This window comes from Lactuca serriola, chromosome 4 (genome assembly GCF_051521515.1).
Source record: "Lactuca serriola cultivar US96UC23 chromosome 4, Lser_US96UC23_V15, whole genome shotgun sequence".
Lineage (NCBI taxonomy): Eukaryota > Viridiplantae > Streptophyta > Magnoliopsida > Asterales > Asteraceae > Lactuca > Lactuca serriola.
The window spans coordinates 16,090,992-16,117,935 of record NC_136411.1 but is presented as its reverse complement, the minus strand read 5'-3'; the positions used below and the strand labels follow the sequence as shown (position 1 = coordinate 16,117,935).

General features: G+C 37.6%; 2 protein-coding genes and 1 long non-coding RNA gene across 5 annotated transcripts; 2 read left to right on the top strand and 1 right to left on the bottom strand.

Moving 5' to 3' along the window:
* Window positions 1–11,138: 11,138 nt before the first annotated feature.
* Window positions 11,139–14,024, bottom strand: LOC145099963 (uncharacterized). Of its 2 annotated transcripts, XR_013704730.1 has the most exons (5): window positions 12,702–14,024; window positions 12,528–12,594; window positions 12,307–12,444; window positions 12,117–12,228; window positions 11,139–11,452 (listed from the first exon to the last, which is right to left on the bottom strand). It is a non-coding gene; the product is annotated as an uncharacterized LOC145099963 (long non-coding RNA). The 2 variants fall into 2 exon arrangements; XR_013704729.1 differs by having other exon boundaries at window positions 12,528–14,024.
* Window positions 14,025–14,287: 263 nt separating this feature from the next.
* On the top strand, window positions 14,288–18,595 carry FAR1 (FRS (FAR1 Related Sequences) transcription factor family). Of its 2 annotated transcripts, none has more exons than XM_079038249.1 (8): window positions 14,288–14,625; window positions 15,278–17,366; window positions 17,456–17,512; window positions 17,628–17,696; window positions 17,778–17,840; window positions 17,905–17,973; window positions 18,060–18,104; window positions 18,413–18,595. In XM_079038249.1, exons 2-8 carry the CDS (start codon window positions 15,300–15,302, stop codon window positions 18,467–18,469), a joined length of 2,427 nt encoding a protein of 808 aa, XP_078894375.1. In that variant the 5' UTR covers window positions 14,288–14,625; window positions 15,278–15,299; the 3' UTR covers window positions 18,470–18,595. The 2 variants fall into 2 exon arrangements, with proteins under 2 accessions (XP_078894375.1, XP_078894374.1); XM_079038248.1 differs by having other exon boundaries at window positions 17,772–17,840.
* Window positions 18,596–19,560: 965 nt separating this feature from the next.
* Window positions 19,561–23,170, top strand: LOC145101084 (putative apyrase 6). The gene is made up of 8 exons (XM_079038250.1): window positions 19,561–20,531; window positions 21,100–21,212; window positions 21,331–21,438; window positions 21,557–21,611; window positions 21,691–21,855; window positions 21,926–22,023; window positions 22,545–22,741; window positions 22,831–23,170. The coding sequence occupies exons 1-8, from the start codon at window positions 19,895–19,897 to the stop codon at window positions 23,120–23,122; spliced, it is 1,665 nt and encodes a 554-aa protein (XP_078894376.1). The 5' UTR covers window positions 19,561–19,894; the 3' UTR covers window positions 23,123–23,170.
* Window positions 23,171–26,944: the final 3,774 nt, after the last annotated feature.

Below are 26,944 nucleotides of genomic sequence, written 5' to 3'. Positions count from 1 at the left end.
TGGTGAGGAGTCGGGCCTTCCAGTTGACTACCGAGGAGGCACGCGCCGCACCCGATGTGGTGACGGGTATGATTCTTTCCCTCTGATTTATTTATTTGATGCTTATGGTATTGATATGTGCTCTGTGTATACGTTTAGGATCGTTCCATGTGAACGGTATCCCAGTACATGTGTTGTGTTGACTCAGGTGCCACTCGATCTTTTGTTTCCCTTGCACTCCGCAATAGGTTTTCTGAGTCTTCGGGCATGTTGGATTGCCCTTTAGAGGTAGAGATTGTCGATGATCGATCGGTACGAGCATCAGCAGTTTTCCGAGATTGTGTGCTGAGGTTATTCAAGGAGTGCTACCTAGTGGATTTGGTTCCCATTTCGTTGCAAGGGAACAAGGTGATTATAGGAATGGATTGGTTGAGCCCTAATGGGGCGGTGATAGATTGCGCACAACAGCTAATGCGAGTCAGGACCCTAGGTGGGGGAGAGTTAGTGATCCATGGCGAGAGGCTGTAGTGTGGACCCACATTATGTTCAGTAGCGAGAGCTAGACGCTACCTACAACAGGGTTGCGCCGGGTATATCGCCTATGTTATGGATACCCGGGAGACGGGTAAGGTGATGGTGAGTGATGTTCCGGTGGTGCGAGACTACACAGACGTGTTCCCAGAGGAGCTTCCTGGGATACCTCCGGAGCGACAGGTGGAGTTTATGATCGACCTAGTTCCTGATGCGGCTCCGATAGCCAAGACACCGTATCGGTTGGCTCCTCCCGAGATGCAGGAGTTGTCTACGCAGCTACAAGAGCTGCCAGACAAGGGATTTATCAGTTCAAGTAGCTTGTCTTGGGGAGCCCGATCATGTTTGTCAAGAAGAAGGACAGACTGCATCGCATGTGCATAGACTAGCGGGAGCTGAACAAGGTAACGGTTGTTCCCACTTCATTACAGCTTCAATCTTTGCTGGATCAACCATTATCCCATCTTGGTTGACCACGTGACCCAAGAATTGGACTTCTCGAATCCAAAAATCACATTTGGAGAACTTTGCATACAACTTCTCCTTCTTCAAAACTTCTAACACTTCTCGTAAGTGTCTGCCATGCTCCTCTTGGCTTTTCGAGTAAACCAGAATGTCGTCTATGAACACTATCACAGATTTATCAAAGAATGGATTACAAACCCGATTCATTAAATCCATGAACGATGCTGGAGCATTGGTTAGTCCAAATGACATAACCAAAAACTCGTAGTGTCCATATCGTGTTCTGAATGCAGTCTTCTCGATGTCTTGTTCTCTTACCTTCAGCTGATGATACCCTAACCTTAGATCGATCTTCGAGAAATAGCTCGAACCTTGCAATTGATCAAACAGGTCATCAATCCTTGGCAACGGGTATCCATTCTTTATCGTTGCTTTATTCAGCTCTCTGTAATCAATGCACATTCTCATGCTCCCGTCTTTCTTCTTTACGAATAACACCGGAGCTCCTCATGGCGATGAACTAGGTCTAATGAAACCTTTGTCCAATAACTCCTGAAGTTGCATCATCATCTCCTTCATCTCCGTCGGTGCTAATCGATACGGTGCTTTTGCTATTAGCATGGTTCCTGGTAACAAGTCTATTATGAACTCCACTTGTCTATCAGGTGGTAATCCAGGAAGATCTTCAGGAAATACTTCCGGATAATCACACACCACTGGAATATTCTGTATCACCTTCTTTTCCTTCTTAGCATCGATCACGAATGCTAAATATGATGTACATCCCTTGGTAAAACACTTTCTGGCTTTCATTAGAGAAATGATTCCAGAATTTACTCTGCGTTTGTCCCCATACACCATAAACGACTCTTTCCCTAGCGGGTTTACTTTTACTATCTTCTTTCTGCACAATATTTCGGCATCATTGGCACTAAGCCAATCCATTCCCAACACGATGTCGAAACCGTTAAGTTCGATAGGCAATACTTCCTCGTGAAACTTATTCCCATTCAAGTCAATTAAGATGTTTTTCATACGATGGCTAACATGTACAAACTTGCCACTAGCAACTTCGACTAATAGAGCATTATCTAGTCTATCAACAGGCAAAGCTAGTTTTCTACCAAATTCATGCGATATAAAGGAGTAGTTGGCTCCATAATCAAAAAAAAATTGAGCAGGCAATTCGTTTACGAGAAAGGTACCTGAAGTGACCTTAACTTCATCTTTCGCAGCCTTAAGTGTCATCTAAAAGGCTCTCGCCTTCGGTTTTGGTGGATGGTTGGGCTTAGCTGCCTCCTTCTTCTTCGGACAGTCTTTTAAAATGTGCCCCTCTTCATTACAACCAAAACACATCCTTTTGTTGGACGGACACTCATTGGCAAAATGCCCAATTTTTCCACACTTGTAGCAGGTTACTTCGTCACTACATTTCCCAAAGTGCTTTTTCTTGCACTTCTCACACTATTTCGCTTCGCCTCCTTTGCCTCCAAACTTTTTCAAAGTAGACTTCGAAAATTTACTTTTCTTACTGGAACCTGAAGTTCCTTCAAATTTTCTCTTTTCGCCAACTTCAACCTTGTCGGTGGTTCTTCCCTTGATCATGTCCTTAACAGACTTGGCAACCCAGATAGCTACCTCCAGAGTAGGTGCCTGACGAACTGGCACCGCGTACTCCCATGGGAGTCCTTTTGCGTATCGGTCAACCTTTGTCAGCTCATCTGGAACGATGCGCAAAGCAAACTCCATCTTGTCTGTGAAAGCATTTTTGTATTCATCAACTGACATGCTGCCCTTTGTCAATGTCAGAAACTTGTTTTCCAACTCCAACAGATTTTGGGCCGAACAGAACTTGCGCTTGAACTGCACCAAGAACTCTGCTCATGTCAGTTGCAGTGGCTCATTAGGGATTAGGGTCTTCCCCAAAGTGTTCCACCAACGAACAACTCCACCCCTGAACTAACGTACAACGAACATAGGTTTCAACTTGCCTCTACAACCACACGTCATGAAGGCTAGCTCCATTTCCGATATCCAATCCATGACTCCGATCAGATCCTCCTTTCCAGTGAAGGTCGATGGTTTGCAAGTTAGAAAATCCTTATACTTGCATCCCATTCCATCATGATTGTTTTGCCTAGCTATCGGTGGGTTGGCTTGACCAACAGATCCACTGAAGTTTCCTCCTTCTGAGTGCCCTTCATTTAATTCGGGCTCTTCTACTTGAATTGACAGTTCTTCACGATTCTGTTGAAGCAACCGCCTAGTCTCCTCCATCTGACGATCCAACATTATTTGAATCATCATTTGTACACCAACCATCGTTATCGGCTCAGGTGCTGCTGCTACGACAGGTATTTGCTCAATCACTGGTGGTTGATTCATGTTTTCATCAGCATTTCCAACTCCACTCCTCATTCTCACCATTTTTGATCTATACACCGAATAAGGTGAAAATAGATCCTCATTCATGATAGATATTCAAATCATCCTTATCACTCCGAAACGTTTACATGCTAGTTCTAATATCGTAGAAGTACGCTTAGAATCCTACACACATAAGGTTTCCAGATCCGGTCGGCAACAGACCATAGATCCGAACAAATAATATCATATATGGCAAACATATAACATTTAGCACATAAAAGCATTTTAGGCAATTTTCCTAAAATAAACTAGTGCTCGTGTCTAAAATATAACAGACACAAATATCAAAATTTCACTTAGCATTCTAAGTTTAAGTCTAGAGATCCTACAAATTCCTAGTTCGCTTAAACTAATGCTATTATACCAATTGTGACATTCCCAATATTACGGCCAGAAAAGACCGGTTTAATTTATGCTTTTAAAATGATTTCAGAGTAATCCTTTGATTAAAAGAGTTGCGGAATTTTTTCCCAAAACAAAATATGATAAAAATAAGATTTACCAAAGCATTTCTTAAAGAAATGTATTTTTCATTATATTACAATACCCGGGATGTCATGTTCCGATAAACATACCAAAAGCATAAACATTTCAATACAGACCTTACAACAGTAATATAAAACAACAGGTCTATAATCCAAAAATAACTTGACAAGTCATCCAACTTATGCTCTGGCGCCACTACCTGTTATACAAAGAAAACTGAGTGGGTCAGGCTTGGGAGCCTGGTGAGCATATAGGTATTTCAACCCACAATAAATAATTATATTTAATTCCACAAACCAACAATAACCCAAGTACCCATTCCCGTTATTCTCACTTTACGTCCCTAAAACGAATAACACAAGGGACCTAGTGTTAGAATATTTCATCGGGGCGACAACACATGCATTCGGGGGTTTCCCATTAATATATGTCAAATAAGGCAACCATGAGGGGGATGGAGTACAGCGAATGAACACCCAAGTTCATTAACACCTACAGGTGGCGAGCCTGCTAGCGTTCCACAGGACTGTCTAGAAAAGTTTGTGGTCGTCATCTAAACTCCGCTAGATGACTGAATCAAAAACAACATTGAGGCCTCTCATCTGTTTATCACACATCAACTATCTACCCATGTTCTACACAACAGATGAGACACATATTTTTATACATAGTTTAAAACCTGTATAGCATTCTCATTTAATACATATTCCAAACAACAGATGAGACACATACACATAACACGTATTTCATAGAGAATAAATCATATCTATGAGATAGAAGAAAGTGAATATACATTCACACATATAACCACAAAATATACACATAACACGTATTTCGTATAAAATACTTCATAATTATGCGTTAGAAGAAAGTAACCACACACTCACTTGATCAGAAGATGATCGGATAACACTACGACTTGTAGAAGTAGTATTCTTCGGTAGATCTGGAAGATCTTCACAAAAATTGGCTTCTCGCGGGTAGAGCTTCAGCTCGGGAATCTCACTTCTCGGGATCTTCGGGGCTTGCTTCGGGTCTCGAGAATGATACCGGGACTTCGAGATAATTCTTGCATGAAAAACAAGGTAAAACGGGAGAGAGAGAGAGAACGAGAGAGAGAGAGAGAGAGAAGAAAAGGAGCAAAATGGCCGGCTGTCCTCGCATCCTTTATATAGGAGCAGAAGCCTCGCATTACGTTGGGCGTAATGCTCAGTACGCGGTGCGGACGCTTCGGAAATCGTCACTGCTTACGTATTTGGAGCACTCGAGTCCGAGGCGGGTCATGCTTCGCTGTACGCTGGGCGCACAGCTCTACGCTGGGTGTAGTTCGGATAGGATCAGCGACTCCTTCGGTTATTATCCGAAATTCTTAATTAAATATATATTTTAATTATATATAAAACTTCCGAAATTCATATCTTCCTCATACGAACTTCGTTTTTGACGTTCTTTATATCCACGTGTAGGTGAGACTACGCTCTACAACTTTCATTTAGACTCCGTCGGCTAATTTTGACTTTATTTTTATTATTTATTTTTAGTAGGCCGAGACAGGAAAACTCCGTTATAAATTCATAACTTCTTCATCTGTCGTCCGTTTTCGCCTGTCTTTTTATCGTTTCACTACTATTTACGAGATCTTCGATTCTCGTTTAGATTGTTTCGGCTAAAAACCGCTCGATCTCAAATCGAGTATTCGAGCTGCATACTGCTAAGTCGAAACTTCGGAAAATAATAACTTCCTCATACGAAGTCAGATTTGGGCGTTCTTTTTATACATGCTCTCGGTTTAACGAACTCTACGACCTTTGTTTATATCGCTAAGGATAAATATCTCTCTAACGTAAATTTCACATTTTACGTCACTCAGCGTCGTGCCGGTTCTGTTGCGAAACTTCGACAGGTCATAACTTCTTCGTCATAACTCGGATTTCGGCATTCCTTATATCTACGGAATCCTTGTTTTAACTGCTACATCTTCATGCAAAGATATCGGGCTTATCTCACACTTTAATTTTGACGCTCATTTTATTCTTTATTAATCTTATCTTTATAATTAAGTAATAAGCACACAAATACACATAATTCACATAATACTCAAATATTTCATCATTAATACTTCAAAAGGAGTTACAAGGGTTAACCTAGACTATTACATAAACGAAAATGCCTAGCCTGGAAACACGGGCGTTATAGTAGAGGATTTTGTTGTGTACTGCGATGCGTCTATTTCAGGTTTGGGCGCGGTTTTGTTGCAGAGAGAGCATGTCATCGCCTACGCTTTGAGGCAGCTGAAGCCTCACGAGGCGAACTACCTGATGCATGATTTGGAGTTGGGGGCTGTTGTGTTCGCCCTCAAGTTTTGGTGTCATTACCTCTATGGGGTATGTTGTACCATTTACACGGACCACAAGAGTTTGAGTTACCTCATGGATCAGCCGAATCTTAACATGAGGCAGCGTTGGTGGTTGGACATGGTGAAGGATTATGATTGCGAGATCCTTTACCACCCGGGGAAGGCCAATGTGGTGGCAGACGTGCTTAGCCGCAAGGTAACGCCAATCAGGGATATCTGCATGAGGATGACCGTGGTGACTCCACCACTAGAGCAGATCTGAGAGGCCCAACAGGAGGCTATGAAGGAGGAACATCGGAAGATAGAGCGAATAGTAGGTCAAGTTTCCTCATTCGACTATGATAGCCGAGGATTATTGACGCTACACCGTAGGGAGTGGGTTCCATACCACGGAGGTGTGTGCCAGGTCCTGATGTAGGAGGCACACAAATCCCGATTCTCCATTCATCCCGGGGCGACGAAGATGTACAGGGATCTTCGTCTTGATTGTTGGTGGCCCTGCATGAAGCGGGATGTAGCATGGTATGTGGAGTGGTACTTGACCTGCAGGAAGGTCAAGGCCGAGCACCAAAGGCCACACGGCAAGATGCAGCCGTTGGATATTCCCCTGTGGAAGTAGGAAGATATCACTATGGACTTCATCACCAAACTCCCCAGGACTGCGCAGGGAGTGGATTCCATATGGGTCACCGTGGATCGATTGACCAAGAGTGCCTATTTTATACCGATCCAGGAGAGTATCTCGGCCGAGAAGTTAACCAACATCTACATTCGGGAAGTGGTGGCACGACATAGAGTGCCAGTCTCCGTGATTTCAGACAAAGATGTACGCTTTACCTCCAGGTTCTGGAAGAAATTCCACGATGAGTTGGGTACTCGTCTGCACTTTAGCACCGCCTTTCACTCGCACACGGATGGTCAGAGCGAGCGGACCATCCAGAGTTTGGAGGATATGCTGCAGGCATGTGTGCTAGATTTCGGTGGTAGCTAGGATACTTACCTCCCATTGCCTGAGTTCTCGTACAACAACAGCTACCACGCAAGTATTGACCGTCCTCCCTTCGAGATGTTATATGGGAGAAGGTGCAGGATCCTGATATGTTAGGGTGAAGATGGACAGAGGGTCATGGGGATCACCAAAGTGGTGCTCAAGACGACGGAGAGGATTCAGCAGGTCCGGAGAAGGCTTCAGACTGCTCAGAGTCGGCAAAAAAGTTATGCCGACAAGCGTCGATCTGACCTGGAGCTCCAGGTCGGGGACATGGTTCTCCTGAAGGTGTCACCATGGAAAGGCGTCATTTGATTCAGGAAACGGGGCAAGTTCGGCCCCAGGTACATTGGACCGTTCAGGGTTTTAGCCCGGGTGGGCAAGGTGGCGTACAGGTTGGATCTGCCAGCTGAACTCAGCCAAATCCACAACACTTTCCATGTCTCCCAGCTGCGGAAGTGCCTGGTGGACGACTCAGCAGTGGTACCCTTAGAGGATATTCAGATTGATGACGGCCTGAATTATACCGAGCGACCTGTAGCAATCCTCGACCGGAAGATGAAGGATTTGAGGAACAAAAGGGTCGAGCTGGTGAAGGCGCAATGGCAGCACCGGAAGGGCTCGGAATGGACTTGGGAGCCGTTGGATGAGATGATGAAACATTATCCAGAACTGTTCCAGGAACGAACAGCAGACTTCGAGGACGAAGTCTAAAATAAGTGGGGGAGATTTATAGCACCCGATTCCTGGTACGCATTTAATTCAAGCATTTTTATTTTTTCTGTGGGACTTAACGGGTCGGAGGACCCACTCGTCGAGTAGAGTCGAGATCTGCAGACATCTTAAGTGATCTACTCGACGAGTCGGGAGACGGACTCGGCGAGTAGGCGTTGTACGAGTAAAACCCTAAATCTGAGGGTTTGCACCTATATAAACACCTTAACTCAGCCTCCCTTGTCCCTAACACTTCCTTAGAGCTGGATATCGAAACCCTAGCCGTTTGTGTGTGTATGTGTGTTAAGGCCATTTTGGTGCTCTTGGTTGGTTTGTGAAGCTTGGAAGGAAGGAAGAAGCTGGGAAATTCGAGTTGGGGCTTGTAGATTCAGAGATCTTACTTTATCTTCAGCTTAAGCAAGGTAAATGCCCCCTGTTTTGGTCTTCCTTTTTGGTTGTTCATCTTTAGGGCTTAGATTCATGGTGTAATTAGGGCTTCTTAAGCCATTTTCAGATTTGTAAGGTGATTCATGGGGTTCTAATTCCAGATGTGAGTCATTGGAGGGGTCTCATGGCATAAAGGTGCCAACTCTATGGCCATGAGAGCCCCATGCACATTGTAGAGCACCTTCTACGGACTTTTGAGCTAAAAAACCCATGCATGTGCATCAAGTTTGGAACTTTACGTATAAAATGGACATTAGGATGCCAGATCTATGGTTTTGGTGTGTTAAATCCCATTTAGATCGACTGTATAGAAATGGTCAAGGTTGGACTCGGCGAGTCGTTATTGGGACTCGGCGAGTCGGTGCGCTTTCAGCCATCTTAAACCCTTTTGCGATGGTCAGTTGTTAGAAAAGGGAGTCCCATAGTTGTTTAGACGTGTTGGGAGACCTGGATTTCATAGGACTCGACGAGTGCTAGAACAGACTCGGCGAGTCCAAGGCAATCTCCCAACTCTTGAAGATGAACTGGACGAGTTGTTCATACAACTCGGCGAGTCGAAGACAGGACTGGCTCATAGGATGAGGATGAACTCAACGAGTTGTTCATACAACTCAGCGAGTCGGATGAAGGTTCATTCGATGTTCGCATAAAAGGGGAACTCGTCGAGTCATTTCTAAACTCGACGAGTAGAGTCGTGGATAAGGACAGTTAAAAGGATAGGGACTCGACGAGTTGGCGGCCCAACTCGGCGAGTCAGGTCAACTGGAAGTTGACTTTGAATTTGACTTTGACTTCGGCTTGGTCTTGGTTAGGGGTAAAATAGTCATTTTACCCTAAGAGTAGATATCAGATTCTGACTAAGTGTTTTATGGGGATTATAGCCGGAGGATTTCCGGAGCAGCAGCAGACAGAGACTTCCCGCACAGATTATCAGCAGCTACTTGTTTGAGGTGAGTTACCTTCCAGTAGCGGTGGGTCTACGGCCACAATGCCGGCTCACTAGTAGGAGTTGTATGTTAGATGATTGTCTTTGTGATATTCATCTAGGTTTGCTGCTATCTGTTATGTTTTATGTGCTAGCATGCTATGATGTTATGTGATAGTGGTAGTAGGGGTGAAATAGTCCCTGATTACCGGTTGATAAGACCGAATAGGTAGTTTAGTACCCAACCATGCTAGCCAGATTATGATATATGTGATATGATATTATGTGGTAGTAGTAGGGGTGAAATAGTCCCCAACATCCGGTCGATAGGACCGAAAGGGAGACCAGCACCTAGATATGCTAGTCATTATCCGGTCGAGAGGACCAAAGGGGAGGCCAGCACCCGGATATGCTAGTCAGTATTCGGTCGAGAGGACCGAATGGGAGGCCATCACCCAGGTATGATAGGTAGTATCCGGTCGAGAGGACCGAAGGGGTAGATCGGGCACCAAGGTATGCTAGGCAGTATCCGGTCGAGAGGACGGAAGGGGTAGGTCGGGCACCCAGATATGTATGGTAGTATGTGTATGTTATGTGGTACGGTGGGGGAACTCACTAAGCTTCGTGCTTATAGTTTACAGTTTTGGTTTCAGATACCTCTTCAGCGAAGGGGAAGGAGCTGACGCGGTAGCAACATATCATACTCACACACATTGATCTTCCGCACTTGAGATATTATGGGATTGTACTCTGACATGTTGCTATTATATTATTTAGGTCTATACATTGATTTACAAAATGATATATATTTAAGTAGTTTTCTTATGAATGTTGTTATAATCAGTTAATCAAAATGAAATTTTTGGACTCGAAATTTGGGACGTTACACTTCTTCACGCGAAGTCAAATTTAGACGTTCTCTATATTTTTTGATTTGTATGGACGTATACTTTGAGTTGTATCATAAAGTATGTATGAAATTTCATACTTGTATTAGCATTTGTCGTGAATTACATACTAAGTTTATCAGATTACTAGTTTAACAAAATTACATGATTGACATAATCACATGTGATTGTTATTAACCTATTTTGACTGGTGTTACACTATCCTACCCGTAAACCCCATGTAACCATTCAATACAAACTTCAACAATGAATATTTTGTATTGTTTTGAAGCCACCCTCGAGATCTAACTCCCATCTTTCACTTTTTCCAAGACTTGTTTATGGTTTTATCAGTAGATATTCAAATAACTACTCCACATCTTCTAATTTTTGTCTCGGTTTCTCCATAATCCTTTGAAAACATAATTTTGAAAAAAAAAATCACGTCATCTAGAACAGTAGCAATAAGTCAAGGATCATACACCTAGATTATCCCAATCTGACAACAATCCACAGCTAAAGAAGAACCAACACGAAAGAAATCCTTGTTTCAAACGTATAAAGGAACCATGAACAGAGCTTAGGCGATCGTGTGATCTGATTCCAAAAGAGTTAATTAGAGGTAATTTAGTGAACTAAAATGATTATTAAAGGGTTAATCAGGGATAATTTAGTCAATTATATAAATTAAAGGATATCCATATTTACGGACGATAAGGTTAATTAATCTACTTATTATTTTTTAATTATAATGATTATTAAGTATAAAAACTTATTATAAAATGTTTAAAAAATAATTGGACAAACGTGATATTTTAAAAGTTATAAAGGAAAATTATAATATTTTGATTTTAAAGTAGACAAATATGATATTTTGTTGTCGTCGATATATATAAACTAGAGGGGATACCCGCGCGTTGCGCGGGGCGGAATGTGTTCGTTTTCTGAGACAAATAATGAAGTACATTGCATAAATTGGTATCCAAATTAAAGTATGTTGCTATTCTGTGTAATTTTCCATCAATCGGATGAATGGAAATGTAATGATAGATCATGCTACCAAAAGAAGTACAATGCTATATTTGAATAGGTTTTCGAAAACAATGAAAATACAATCTTATATCCAGGTAGTTTTAAATGAAAATGCAATGCAATCTACAATAAATACAAAAAGAACATCTTGATACTTACCCCGTCCCTCCACCGTCTTCTTCGATTTCATTTCCTTGAATGATCAAATCATGCACCTAACATTAGAATTAAAGTAAAATGTTATATGTTTCAATAACACCATTGTAAGGTCTCTAAATTTCAATGGGTAGTTTAAGAATTGAAGAGAAAATGTATTATGGACACTCATTTAAACAATATGACCATCGGTATTAACGTGAGGGTACAAAAGAATGAAAGCAAACCACAATATGAGCAGAAAAAATAAGTCAAAACCTTAATAGAAACAAAATGTAAAATTAAAAAGAAAGTTTTCACATGTATATCGACATCATGCAATGCTTTTGAAAAATACACATCAGCAACCCGAGGTGCCATATTTTTACTTATTATCTCCACAAAATAAAATAAAAAATGTCATTCTTAAACGTTTACTTTTTATTCACCTCCAAACGAAGCAACCACTACAACATTTCGTGCAACTGTCTAACAACAACAAAACCACCATGTCCAATTATTGCTATAATTGTACCCAATGTTGGTGTTAAACACTAAATCGTGCAACAATTGTTGGAGCTGCTAAACCTGTTGAAAATCTAACTAAGAAAAAAAATTCCATCATACAATATACAGATAACATTAATTTTGTAATGGATTTAAAAAAATTTGGGATATACTACAACTATACCAACAATAATCGTCACTAAAGGCCACCGGTTAAAACAATAACTCCAATAATACCTCAATGTCTCGACTTGGCTGACATTCTTTTTGGTGTTTTCTCCTCTTCATTTTTTTCTTCTTGTTTCAATACAGCCAGTGCAGATAAAGCAACTAAAAGCCTAATCACTTCCTGAAACGAAAAAAAACGCCCTCTAGGAATGTGGAAGAGAAGTCAAAAGAATGATTTTAACAAAACTAAATAACTAACCACTTTGATCCGTTTGAGGTGAAACCATGTTAACAACTGTAAAGCATCATGATGTCTAGCATCATAACCTTTTTTTCTATCTCTTAGATTCATTGTTATCATCAGGTAAATCTTACTTTTCTCCATAACTACTCATATCTACAATATAAGTTAATCAAATAAACATATGGCAACATATTCATTAAGTGTCTCAAAAATTGATTGGCTAAGAAAGACCATACCGAATAACTCCATCGAGTTCATAATTACAACAAGTACCTCCCCCATCCTCTATTATCTCGCATACACCTGAAATTCCAACACAACAACATAACCAAATCAATACATAATGAGAAACCAATTGAAGATTCCAAATATTTAAATACAAACACATTAAAGGCCAAATAAGTTGTTACATTGAACAAAGTCACTCGATTAATTTACAACCAAACATGGAATTGGAATCAAATTGAATTCCTTCCTTGCTTTTCTTTCAGTCCTCCATTTTCCTTCTCTGCCATGTATTATTCATTTCGGTGAAGCATTTCATAGAACACCTTTTGTGGATCATTCATTCTCTTTATGATTCCTTATGTAATACAGGTCGACGTATACATCTAAAAGCACACAAAAATCAACCGGCACCCACAAAGTAGAAAATGTCAATTATTAATAACAAAAAAACAAAACCATGTATAAAAAGTCTCATAGGGTTTAATTACAAGTTTCATTTTTAGATTGTGCAAGACAACGAATAAAAAGTTGAAGTGAATAAATAAAAAATGGTTTCATGAACATTTGACAAACTTTTGTTTTCTAATTGTGTATTGGTTTCGTAAAGTCAAAGGGTAGTCGGTAGAAGAATAGAAGCAGAATACATAAATAGATCGATAATGGCAAAAGTCGAGATTCTAGAGAACGAATCAATCGATAATTAACCGTTAACGTCCCAAGCAACCCCTCGATTTCAGTTTAGATTGTGCAGGCTACAATGAGAACATTGATTTTACAGCCGACTACTCATCGCATCCGCTTTCATCGTGTGAAGCAGTGGGTTAAGGGAACAACCGATGAACGCCATGGATACTGTGACCCCCAAATTGACATCAGTATAAATCCTAAATCGCAGAAAACGCGGAAGCTTATAACAATATAGGGAAAAAAACAAAATGAAGTGTAGTAAATACCTAGAAATCAAACTGATGAGTAGAAGAGAACAAAATAGGAGCAAGTTGCAGGCGTCACCTGATGTTTGTTTGTGAGAAACAAACTATCCCTCATCTGATCAACCAACAGTGATTGAGATGGTAATTAGAGTGTGTGGAGAGTTAAGTCTGTTCGTGAGAAGCAGCGCTTGAGGCTGGAAACCCACATAAAACAATAGACGTAGGCTGAAGTTGAAGTTGAAGGTGCCAATTGTTCCTTTCGAGATCTCTTTCAGGAACCAAAGGCATTTGTGTGTAGGTTATCTTGCGACACCAAAGCAGAATCCCTAGCCAGACGACAATTTGGATTTGCATACCTTGTATAGGAGCGAGTCAGCCGATCCAAAATTGCAATTGAAGACTCTGAAACTTGAATCTTCTTATAAGCACATGGAGAAGAAAATCGGGTGTTATGTGAAGGAAAGAGGCGGTGAGAGCCAGAGTCAGCGGCGTCGGCTATGGCGGAGTGATAGAAGCGAAAACAACGATCGATCGACTACACTCTTCGATGGTATAACAGAGGAATTGACAACTCAGAACTCGTATCAGTTCGTGGATAAGAAAGGATGGAAGGAAGATTGGAAGGATCCAGATAAAGCGGTAACCATGGTTAACGAAATAAACCCACCCTGGTTATGCACTATTCCTAAGAAGTGCTCCCCTTTAATATATATATATATATATATATATATATATATATATATATATATATATATATATATATATATATATATAAATAAGAATTCTTCTATTTTTTGTGAATAACTATTTTATTTATTTATTTATTTATTTTCTTTTTTGTAACCAGCCCTCCGACTTTACGATGGAAACAAAAATTTACCAAGAACCTGAGAGGGATCCATAAACTCATGGAAGCTTCAAGGGAATCAAGAAGAAGAAAGCAGCAGCAGCAGCGGGGGCCTGAGATTGTTCGGGAAATCTGCTCCAAGCCCGGTATGAAGATGAATTCAATTCCAATCCCCCCTCGTTTGTGTAAATGACTGAATTTTCCAAAACCCTAGAATTTTACAACCAAGGCCATCTTCTCCTTGTTGATCTGCTCACTGTTTCGACCTGCCATCTCTCTCGCTCTGCTCTTTGATCTGCCCTCTCGCTCTCCTCCCCATAGCATCAGGTAAACAACACCTCCTTTCTGTAGCTCCTCCTTTCGTAAACTGTCTGTTCGGACACTCTAGACTGTATTTTTTGAGCCATGGAATTATCCGGGGTTAATCTGGGTAATTATTTGTTTGGTGATGGTGAGTTATGCGTCCTTTAAGTCTTGCCCACACTCGTCATTTTCACTCGCAAAACACACCACTACTCAATTACAGAGCTCAGGAAAAGAAGACAAGTATAGACAAAAACACACATTCTGTATCTATTTTGTTTCTGCAAGATACACCATAGCAGATTAAGAGTATGCTCTTCAACTCACCATCACTACTTTGTCTGTGCTTTGTATCTGCAACACATTCCTTTAAGCCCTGATTTTGTTTTATGTGTTTTGTGTCTTTATAATCATGAACTATACTGTATATTTAGGTTATTACTTAGTTGATGCCAATCACTTTTTCAAAACAAACATCGTTAATGGGTTTACTTTAGGAGATCAAGAAAATGTCTGTTTGAATTTAACTCTTGAATTGGATGTAAGATTAGTAAGAATCTTGGATGACCAAATCCAATTCCTTGAGGATTACAAAACCATTCTTTTATACATTTTGCACTTTAAGTTTCTATTTGATTCCACCTTTTGATTACATTTTCATGGGAACATATTTTAGCTTATGACACATACATGAAGCCATGAGTCGACATATAACTGATGTTATCGATGAAGAAACAGACAGAGATGCCCAAATTATCACATCTCCCACAAAAGACACCACAAACATTGAAATGGAAAAAGATCTTGAAGTCCCCGAAGGAATCGTATTCGAATCCCACGAGTCAGCATATTCCTTCTACCAAGAATACGCAAAATCTATGGGATTCACCACATCAATAAAAAACTCGCGAAGGTCAAAAAAGTCAAAAGAATTCATCGATGCTAAATTCGCATGTTCAAGATACGGAGTCACACCAGAATCCGATTCGGGGACAAGTAGGCGTCCAAGTGTGAAAAAAACAGACTGCAAAGCAAGCATGCATGTGAAAAGAAGAAAAGACTCAAAATGGTACATTCATGAATTCATAAAAGAACATAACCATGAACTCTTACCTGCTTTAGCTTACCATTTCCGCATCCACAAAAACGTAAAATTAGCCGAAAAAAACAACATCGATATTCTACACGCGGTTTCTGAACGAACAAAAAAGATGTACGTTCAAATGTCACGACAATCGGGCGCGTATCGTAACGTTGACTTTTCAAGAAACGAGTTAAATTACCAATTTGACCGTGGTAGGTATCTAGCACTTGAAGAAGGTGATGGTCAAGCTATGCTCGAGTATTTCACGCATATCAAAAAAGAAAATCCGTATTTTTTCTACGCGGTTGACTTAAACGAAGACCAACGTTTAAGAAACTTGTTATGGGTCGATGCCAAAAGTAGAAAAGATTACATAAATTTCACCGATGTTGTTTCTTTCGATATTAGTTACGTTAGAAGCAATGACAAAATGCCATTTGCTCTGTTTATTGGAGTGAACCATCATTTTCAAGCTATGCTGCTTGGATGCGCGATTGTCGCAGACGAATCTAAAACAACTTGTGTTTGGTTAATGAAAACGTGGTTAAGGGCAATGGGAGGGAAATATCCGAAAGTTGTGATCACCGATCAAGGAAAGGCGGTGGAGGCGGCCGCCATGGAAGTTTTTCCGGCGAGCCGCCATTTGTTCTCTCTTTGGAGTATCTTAGAGAAGGTTCCGGAGACTTTCGCGCATATTATTAGACGACATGATAAATTCATGACCAAGTTCTTCAAGTGTATTTATAAGTCTTTAACAGACGAACAGTTCGATATGAGATGGTGGAAACTCGTGGGGAGATTCGAGCTTCAGGATAACGAATGGTTTCATTCGTTATACGAAGATCGAAAAAAGTGGGTCCCGTCGTTTATGCGGGACGTATTTTTAGCGGGAATGTCTACACCTCAACGTGGCGAAAGTGTGAATTCTTTTTTCGATAAATATATTCACAAAAAAGTTACATTAAAAGAATTTGTGAAACAATACGCGACCATTTTACAAAACCGATATGACGAAGAGGCGTTAGCGGATTTCGACACGTGGCATAAACAACCCGCGTTGAAATCACCTTCGCCATGGGAAAAACAAATGTCTAGTATTTACACGCATACAATTTTTAAAAAATTTCAAGTTGAGGTTTTGGGGGTTGTTGGGTGTCATCCTAAAAAAGAACGTGAAGACGGATGCGTTACGATATATACGGTTGATGATTGTGAAAAAAACGAAAGTTTTAATGTTACATGGGACGAATCAAAATCCGAGGTTTGGTGTTCTTGTTTGTTGTTTGAGTACAAAGGTTTTCTTTGTAGACACACGATGATTGTTCTTCAAATCTGTGGGCATTCAGTGATTCCATCTCGTTATATTTTAAAAAGATGGACGAAAGACGCAAAGAATGATGATCAAAATAAAAATGGGGTGATGGAAAAAACACAAAATCGGGTGCAATTATATAATGATTTATGTAAACACGCGATTCAATTGGGTGAAGAGGGATCTTTATGTGAAGAAAGTTATGATATTGCATTTCGTGCACTTGTGGATGCTTTAAGAGCATGTGTGGATGTGAACAATAAAGAATCTAGTAATGGCACTGTTTTGATACGAGATGTTGAGGATGAAAATTTAGGAGGCGTTTCTGGAAACAAGAGTAAAAGAAAGAGTGTAAACAAGAAACGAAAGGTTTTTTTTTTTTGGTTTCATGTTATTGTTTTTTATAAATAATTTATACATATATTTAGTATAACTTGTATTTTGTGTGACATTTGTAGATACAATCAGAACCTGAACCTGTAATGCTTGAGGCACGAGATAGCTTGCAGCAAATGGTTAGTTTTCTTGAAATTCTATTTATAAATTGGATGTAATTTTATATAAAAAAAATGTAAGGTTTGTGTTTGGACTTTGGATTAAATTTTTTTTATCTGGATATGTTGGTGATAGGAAAGTATGAGCTCAGATGGAATAACTCTTCATGGGTATTATGGGGCCCAACAGAATGTACAGGGACTGGTATGACATTTTGTCTAATAATTACAATTTTTATTTTTTGTTAATTAAAAAAATTCTTAATTGGGTCAAATGTAGCTGCAGTTGAACTTGATGGAACCACCTCATGATGGTTATTATGTTAATCAACAAAGCATGCAGGGACTGGTATGTAAATTCAACCTTTACTTTTGTAGATATTTAGTCAAATTGATTTTTTTTTTTGGTATAGGGTCAATTAAATTCATTGGCACCAACTCATGATGGATTCTTTGAGGCTCAACAAAGCATACATGGTCTGGTATGTTATCAACATACTTTCATTTATTTTTCTATTACAACATTGATTTATTTTTAGATTTAAAATTTTCATTTGTATGTATATAGGGGCATTTGGATTTTAGACCACCAAGCTTCGGTTACAGTATGCAGGTTGGTTAGCATGTGCATTTGTTACACATGACTGGACTGGATTGAACTGAACAGAACAAAACAAACTTTCTAGGGCTATTTTCCATGATAAATATGAGGAGGACATTCACGTCTTTTGCACATACGAGAGACTCAGAGAGTGTCCGTGTTCACCCACCATTTTAGGTGGGACAAAAAATTGCAATTTTTGTCCTATTGATATTAGTCTCGGTTTCAGACTAACATTGGGCTAAACACAGTACAACCTGTTTTGTTCTGAGAAGGATGGAATAAGCATATAACTTTGATTTTTGTTTTGGTGGGCCCAGGATGAACCTAGTTTGCGAACCAATCAGATGCACAACAACCCGTCTAGACATTCATGAGACATACACACACGTCATCTTTACCACGTTCTTTGATGTTATATATGTAAGAATCAAACCAATTAGGTAGCAATATTCCTAGCACTTTTAATCTAACATGTTCATATATATATATATATATATATATATATATATATATATATATATATATATATATATATATATATATATATATATATATATATATATATATATATATATATATATATATATACCAATCAAATTTGATTTATTTGTTGTAATGTGATTGGTAGTTTTTATTTGCGTTTTGGGCTTGTGGCACCGTATATACGAATCAAAGAATGTAACGATATTTATAAATTGGTAACAAAATTTGTTTTTGGAAGGTAAGATTGTCCACATGGTTTTTATAACTCGATCCAATCATATCCGAAATCCTAATAAGGATATGATTTCTTTTAAGTAATACTTTAGGTCAAGATATCGTCCAATTAATCCAAAATCCATGTTATGGTAACATGAATAACTACCAAATTTACTTTGAATTGAAGTTCGATTAATTCGGATTGTGGCAAAGTTACACATTTAGTCCTAACTTTATGAATAACTACCAAATTAGCCCAGAGAAATTAAATATCCTTTTATTTTTCTTCCTAATCATCTTTCTATCCATTTAAAATAATGACAAGTGTTCTCAAATCTAATGAATTTTATCAAAATATGATATTTGTTATAATTTCACATTGATAGAAAGTTAAGTAAGAGCAAAGTAGAAAGATATTTTGGGCGCATGATAATGTACAAACTTTTAAGTCAGAATGTAAAATTTTTGAATTGTTGCCCTTAAACTTAAAAACATATGTTGAGATTTAGCCACTTGACTAATTGTTGACATGACTTTTTGTTTTTTATACTTTCCTAATGATAGAATGCTTTTTATTCAAATTCTTTTGTGTTTTGTCTTATTAAATTATTGAAGCACTTGACCGTTAATTTGCTTTTAAAAGATTTTGGTTATTTTCTTTTCAAATTTCCGTTTATATTTCAATAGATTAGGGACGAAATCTGGCAAAGGTAAATAGAAGAGGGGGCTAAAGTGAAAGTTTGATATCCAACGAGAAAAGAGAAGAAGAAAGGGAGCAGCGAGGAAGCCGGTCTAACACACACACAAACACACACACGCAGACGCACACGCACACACACAGAGAAGTCCGAAACCTTGAAATACATCACGCCACGGGAGTCGGGCTCTTACAGAAGAACCAAAACAGCCTGAATCATCGTCGGTTTTCCCTCCGATCAAACCAGGAGATCGAGAGAGACGGCAGAATTCCGTCTCCGATCACCGCTCTCTCATCTCCAATTCGACCGGAAGGACACATACTACTCAGATCATAACTTCTGCGTGTTTAATTAATTTTGTGAACTGTACATGTTCGTATGGTTCACGGATAAGTTTTTTGGATGCGAAGATCGAATGCTCGTGTGGCGCCAGCACCAGAAGCAGTCGATCGTCCGGATATCAACAATAAAGTGAAGAAGGAAATGGATAACTCCATAAAGCTTAAGTTTCGCCCTAATCAACCTCTGCGATCCACTAATCTCTTCTCCAGAAACCAAAAACAATCTCATCTTGCGAAATCGAGTATTTTTGCGATCGGATTCCTCACTTTGGTTTTTGTGTCGTGTGGTTATTTCTATCTTAATTCGCAGAATCCGTCGGAGAAACGATACCGAGTTGTGATTGATGGAGGGAGCACAGGGAGTCGGATTCATGTGTTTGAGTATGTGATTAAGGATGGAGCTCCTATTTTCGATTTGAGTGCTAAGAAGGGGTTGGGTTCAATGCGGGTTAGCCCTGGGTTATCGGCGTTTGCGGAGGATCCCAAGGGAGCGGGTGAATCTATGTTGAAACTTTTGGAGTTCGCAAGGAAGAGGATTCCGGGGGAGAACTTGGGTGAAACAGAGATCAGATTGATGACAACGGCAGGGTTAAGGATGTTGGAATTGAGCGTACAGGAGCGGATTCTAGAGTCTTGCAGGACGGTTTTCAGAACTTCTGGGTTTGCCTTTCGCAATGATTGGGCTTCAGTTATTTCAGGTATGAGGAAACTCTATGTTCAATTCATGATTGTTGTTTTAAGTTTGTGCATTTGTTTGTTCAACTTATACTTTGAGCTGCTATCAAGGATTTGGGACTGAAAAAGTGAGGTATTGTTTATTTTGTAAGGACTAGACACACTTGGTGTTGATTGTCTTTCAGTTTATGGTGTCAATATTACTGTGGGCATACCTTTGCTAATTCTTTTGATCTTGGAAGTGAATGATTGATGATTATAGGACAAAACAAGTTACCATATGTTACTTATTTGAGATGCAATTTCATGCCTCTGTATTGATTTTATCGATTTAACATTCCTTCCAAGAAGAATACCTGTAAAATCTAGCTGTCCTTCGAAAAATGTGTCAGGTGAGTGGTGACAATTTAGGCTGATTAGTGAGTATAGATGCAAATGTGAACATAAAATCTCATTAAAGGTGAATGGAATTGTTTAAGAATCCATTTCAACAAGTATTTGCAGGCTTAGAAAATCTTTCCTTTTTGGTATGTTTTGTGAGATACATAAACATAATGAAAGTCAATTTTATTGGAAATATCATTGTTTCAGGGTCTGATGAAGGAGTTTATGCATGGGTTGTGGCTAATTATGCTCTTGGAACTCTTGGAGGTGATCCTCAAGAAACAACAGGGATAATCGAACTTGGTGGTGCTTCTGCTCAGGTTTTCATTATTCTTCTTTTTCTCTACATTTCTAATAATACAAAAAAAAAAAAAAAAAAACTTTATTATCGATTCTTGTTTCTCAAAAGAAACATAATCATATATGATTGTCTTTCAGGTAACCTTTTTCTCAAACGAGCCAATACCCCCTGAATTTTCAAGAACAATTAATTTTGGAAATGTTAGTTATAGTCTTTACAGCCACAGCTTGCTTGAATTTGGTCAGGTAAAACATCATTTACCATTCTTTATTTAATTAAATATTCATATTTTTCATTCTTTTTAGTACACCATATAAATTTTACACTATCTGATTGACTTTACATTCCTTTTTCTTTTTTCAGAATGTTGCATTTGACTTGGTTCGTGGGTCAAACTTTGCCAAAAGTAAAAATCTGGGTAGGTACTACATATGTTTTTTACTTGTTAATCTCCTAGTTTTGATGAGGAGGGCATTTACGTCTTTATATTTGTACAGTGGATCCATGCTCCCCAAAAGGATACAAAAACAATGTGATAATAGGAAATAATATGACTCCAACTTCTTTACTCCAAACAAATCACCAATCACCAGTTCTACATTCAACTGGCAACTTCACTGAATGCAGATCTGCCTCCTATAAATTGTTGCAGAAAGGCAAAGGTACAACTTTTTATTCAACATTCCTTTTTTTTTTATTTATTAACATTTTATTTAAAAAAAAAAAAAACAGAAGACTGCGCCTTTGACCAATGCTCCATTGGGTCAACATATATACCCAAGCTCCAGGGGAAATTTTTAGCCACTGAGAATTTCTTCCATACATCTAAGGTTTGTTTCACTTTCTATATTAAATAAAAGAGTAAATTACAGAAATGGTCCCTATGGTTTAGGGTAATTTGCATGTTTGGTCCCTAACTTATTTTTTTAACTCGGATGGTCCCTATTGTTTGTTTTTGTTACACGTTTGGTCCCTGTCTTATCTAAAAAGACTATTTTGCCATTGATTTTTTAATTTATTTAAATAAACACACCCCAACCCCACCCCCTCATCTTACCTTACCTACCCCACAACTTTTTCCTATTTAAATAATAGTTTTTTTTTTATGTAAGATAGGGACCAAGCACGTAACAAAAACAAACAGTAGGGACCAAACACGTAACAAAAACAAACAGTAGGGACCAAACACGTAACAAAAACAAATAGTAGGGACCTTCCGAGTTAAAAAAAATAAGTTAGGGACCAATGGCGCAAATTACACCAAACCATAGGGACCATTCGTGTAATTTACTCTAAATAAAAAATAATAATATTTTTTTTTTATGTATAAATGTTTTTTTTTTTTGGGTAGTTTTTTGGGTTGTCACCTAAAAAGTTTCTTTCGGAGCTGATGGTGGCTGGAAAAGAGTTTTGTGAAGATGATTGGTCAAATTTAAAGTCAAAATATCCAGGAATTAATGATGAGGATTTACATCGATATTGCTTTTCTTCTGCATATATTGTTGCTTTTCTTCATGATAGCCTTGGGATTGCTTTGGATGACAAAAGGTACACTTTTATTGGAATTAATATCCAAACATTTTTTATTGAATATATAAAATAAAATTAAACGGTTGTATACTACTACTTTGAAACAGGATTGGATATGGTAGTGAGGTAAATGATATTCCACTTGATTGGGCATTGGGAGCCTTCATTTTTCAAATCATGAAGGATTTAGACCTCGGGAAATTACACCCAACAACAAAGTCAAAATCTATAACACTCGGTGGTGTTGACTTTACGACATTAGGTGGATTAATATTTGTGATATTTTTAATATTTGGTGCGTATTTTGTATCGAAATGGAGGAAGCCCCACTTAAAGACAATATACGATCTAGAAAAAGGAAAGTATATAGTGACACGAGTAATAGGTAGACACTCATAGTTGTTGTTGTTCCTTTTTCTTCTTCCTTTTAGGCTCCTTGATTTTTCATTAGTGGCCTCAATGTGATATATATATATATATATATATATATATATATATATATATATATATATATATATATATATATATATATATATATATATATATATATATATATATATAATACTTATGATGATAAATTGACAATATGATATGAAATGGTATCGAGGAGAGGAGACACGCGCGTGTTTTGCATATGGGAGGAGTGATTTTTCGGGGGTGGGAAACCGATGTAATTTAGCATTTTCTTGTTGTCGATTATTCTTTTTTGCTAGATTTGTAAAAGAGGGTGCTTAATTTTGTGTTCTATTGGCATCGATAGATATATTCATATCATATTGGTGTTGTGTTATTGTAAATGTTTGTGGAATGACTGAAAATCATTTTTCTTTTCATCTATATACATTGTCTTCTTCACCACATCTTTCAGACTTTGATCATATTAGGTCATTTAACGTTTTGACAATCGTTTCCGCAAAGTGCTAATTAATAGTATGAACACTAATAATCCATCAGTTAAAGTATAATCTTATCATCTTCTGGTTAGAATTTTAAAACTCCATGAATGACTTATAGACTTTCATTTTTTCATTTATGGTTTGCAATTATGAGAGCAAAACCTAACTCCAAATCATATTTAGATTTTAAATTCATTGTCTGAATATTATTTAAGGAATTAGTGAGAGCTTTTCCCAATTGTGAACTCAAAAAACTTCATTAAAGCTCCTAACATTCCCATAGAATTCACCATAGGAATATGATTACGTCACTATAAATTATTAGAATTTAACCAAAACTAATCGACATCAAAACATCACTTGGATACATGAATGAATGGATTTTGGAAAAGACAAGTAACTGAAATAAAAATGTATATATTGTACTATAAATTATTAGTAGTGATCATATATAAAAAGTGATCGGCATTTATATTCGGTGCTGGTGGTTTGACTTTTTGAGGAACTAACAAGAAAAAGAGACCGAGTCATTAACTTCATAGAAATTAGAAAGAGACACGTCCAAGAACCTACTTGTTCATTTCGAGATTGACTTCTATAATTCAGTTTTTTGGAATTTATTTAATCACAAGTGGATGAAAACTATAGATTTTGTATTTTCAACTTATTTTATTCCAACAGAAAATATGACTATATCAACAAACTATATATATATATATATATATATATATATATATATATATATATATATATATATATATATATATATATATATATAATTTTGTTTCCATATTATTTTTCATACAATTTCATAGTCATCCTAAATTGTCTTTTGAAAGAATGAGGCTTTCTTAATTACTATATTTATAATGAAAAAACATCTTTTTAGTCTTTATTAGGAGGGAAGAGGAAGAAAATAAAGAGAACATGTTTTTTGTTTTTTTCTTTCAAATCTTTCCCTATTGAAAAAGAAAGGTAGGGACATCTTTTTATGATAATTTAAGTTTTGTTTTACACATAAAAGGCAAATAATAAAAGTGTAAGTTTTTCCAGTCTTTTAATCAAACTTAAAAATATATAAAAACTGTCATTTTTTCTTTTTTAATTGTGATTCCATAGTAAGAGTTTGATTTTGTTTCTTTTTTTCTTTCTTTCTAAAAAAAAGTCAAGAATACAATGAAATATTCAATGTCAAAAATACTCACAATCGTACCTAGTTTCATTGCAAAATAACCATGAAAGCCTTACTCTAAGATGCTTTAATACATTTTGTATTACAAAAATAAGAATCCATTCGTCTCAAATATCACAACACTTTCTAGATTAATCCATTCATTTTATCTATTTATTTATTTATTAATTTATTTATTTATTTATTTATTTATTTATTATTATTATTATTATTATTATTATTATTATTATTATTATTATTATTATTATTATTGTGTGTGGTGGTGGTGTGTGGGTGGGTGAGGGGAATCCAAAATGCAACACAGTTTTTAGTAAATTTTCAATCCCATATTTAGCGATCTATACGTTTAGTGTTTACTAATCACTACTTAAAATTTATAAATACTATGTGTTTTAAATGTAAAAACTAAAATACCATGTATTTTTTTATATAAAAAATATGACAATTACAATCAAATCACTAACTTAACTGAAATTTCCGATTTTGACACCGTATTTTTTTTCTTTAAATTAAATCACTATACTTGCAATTTTGTTGCACTATCAACCAAATGACCGGTTCTTCATGCTCTCCGGGTAACTACTTTTCCCAAATTACAATGAAGTCACTAAGTTTACCAAAATTTTGATTTTGACACTGTGTTTTGCTTTTCCCAGTTATGTCATACATTTACAGTTTTGTTGTAATGTCAACCAATTGAGTGGTTACCATCAATCTAGCATGTTACCAAATAAATGACATGACAATATTGTGATGTGGAAGTCACGTCATATCTTATTTGGCAAGATTGAGTTTCAAATATATGGTGTTTTGCATGTGCCTGCTTTAGTAAGAGTAAGGAAAAAGCTTAAAAAGCGTACTTTCTTTAACAATGGAAAAAGGTTCCTTCAGCGATTCAGTTGGTTTGCATCAAACCCATCACATATCTTCTTTTCTTCTTCTCGTCAAAGTATTTATTCACAAATGACGCCCGAAGGTCGTTCCAATGGTTCAAACTCACTTACTAGTCAACAAAAAGGGCATAGTCACCATTTTAGGAGATGTTATTGTGGTTTAGAATTTTCATTTGTATAACAAGTAAATGAAGACCCCTACAAGGTGGTTCATACTCACTAAGCATCTTCTGGATCGACCTTGTAAGAGGCTTCATTTAACTGTTGTAAAAATCGAGGTTCTAAACCACACTAACATCTCCTGAAAGGGTGAGAACGACCGTTTCGCTGACATTTAAGTGAGCTTGAACCACTGGATCGACCTTCATACACCATTTCGTGAAGAAATACTCTGATAAGAAGAAGAGAAGAAAAGAAGAAGATATATGAAATTAGGTTCGATCCACACCTTATATTTGAAACTCAATCCTGCCACATAAGATCTGACATGGCTTCCACATCACAATATTCTCATATCATTTATTTGGTAACTGTGACATTCCCAAAATCACGGCCAGAAAAGACCGGTTCCATTTATGCTTTTAAAATAGTTTCAGAGTAAATCTATTGATTTAAAAGAGTTGTAGAATTTGTCCCCAAAACATTACATGATAAATAAGATTTATCAAAGCATTTCTTAAAGAAATGTATTTTCATTATATATCAAAACTCTGGATGTCATGTTCCGATACAGACAGAAAAGCATAAACAATAAAACATAGACCTTACATAGTTATATACAACTACTGGTCTATAAACAAAAACATCTTCACAAGTTCCCCAACTTATGCTCTCGCGCCACTACCTGTAATACAAATTAAACTGAGTGGGTCAAGTTTGGGAGCGTGGTGAGCATATAGGGTTTTCAACCTACAATAAATAATTATATTTAATTTTCACCAACCAACAATAACCCGATTACCCATTCCCGTTATTCTCACTTTACGTCCCTATGACAACAACTATTACAAGGGACCTAATCTAGGGTTTTCATCGGTGCAGGCACTACTACAGAGGGGTTTCCTCAGCAATGAATGTCCTAAGGCAACCATGAGGGGGATATAATACAACGAATGAACGCCCAAGTTCACCAACGCCTACAGGTTATGAGCCTGCCAACATTCCACAGAACTGTCTAGAAAAGTCTGTGGTCGTCATCCATATTCTGCTGAATGACTAGATCACAATCACATCGAGGAGT

Coding starts and splice junctions, on each gene's coding strand:
- FAR1 (XM_079038248.1), top strand. CDS start 15,300: ATGAGTCGACATATAACTGATGTTATCGATGAAGAAACAGACAGAGAT. Junction 17,513..17,627: donor GAGATAGCTTGCAGCAAATG/GTTAGTTTTCTT, acceptor TGTTGGTGATAG/GAAAGTATGAGCTCAGATGG. Junction 18,105..18,412: donor GCTTCGGTTACAGTATGCAG/GTTGGTTAGCAT, acceptor TGGTGGGCCCAG/GATGAACCTAGTTTGCGAAC.
- LOC145101084 (XM_079038250.1), top strand. CDS start 19,895: ATGCGAAGATCGAATGCTCGTGTGGCGCCAGCACCAGAAGCAGTCGAT. Junction 20,532..21,099: donor TTGGGCTTCAGTTATTTCAG/GTATGAGGAAAC, acceptor TCATTGTTTCAG/GGTCTGATGAAGGAGTTTAT. Junction 21,612..21,690: donor TGCCAAAAGTAAAAATCTGG/GTAGGTACTACA, acceptor ATATTTGTACAG/TGGATCCATGCTCCCCAAAA.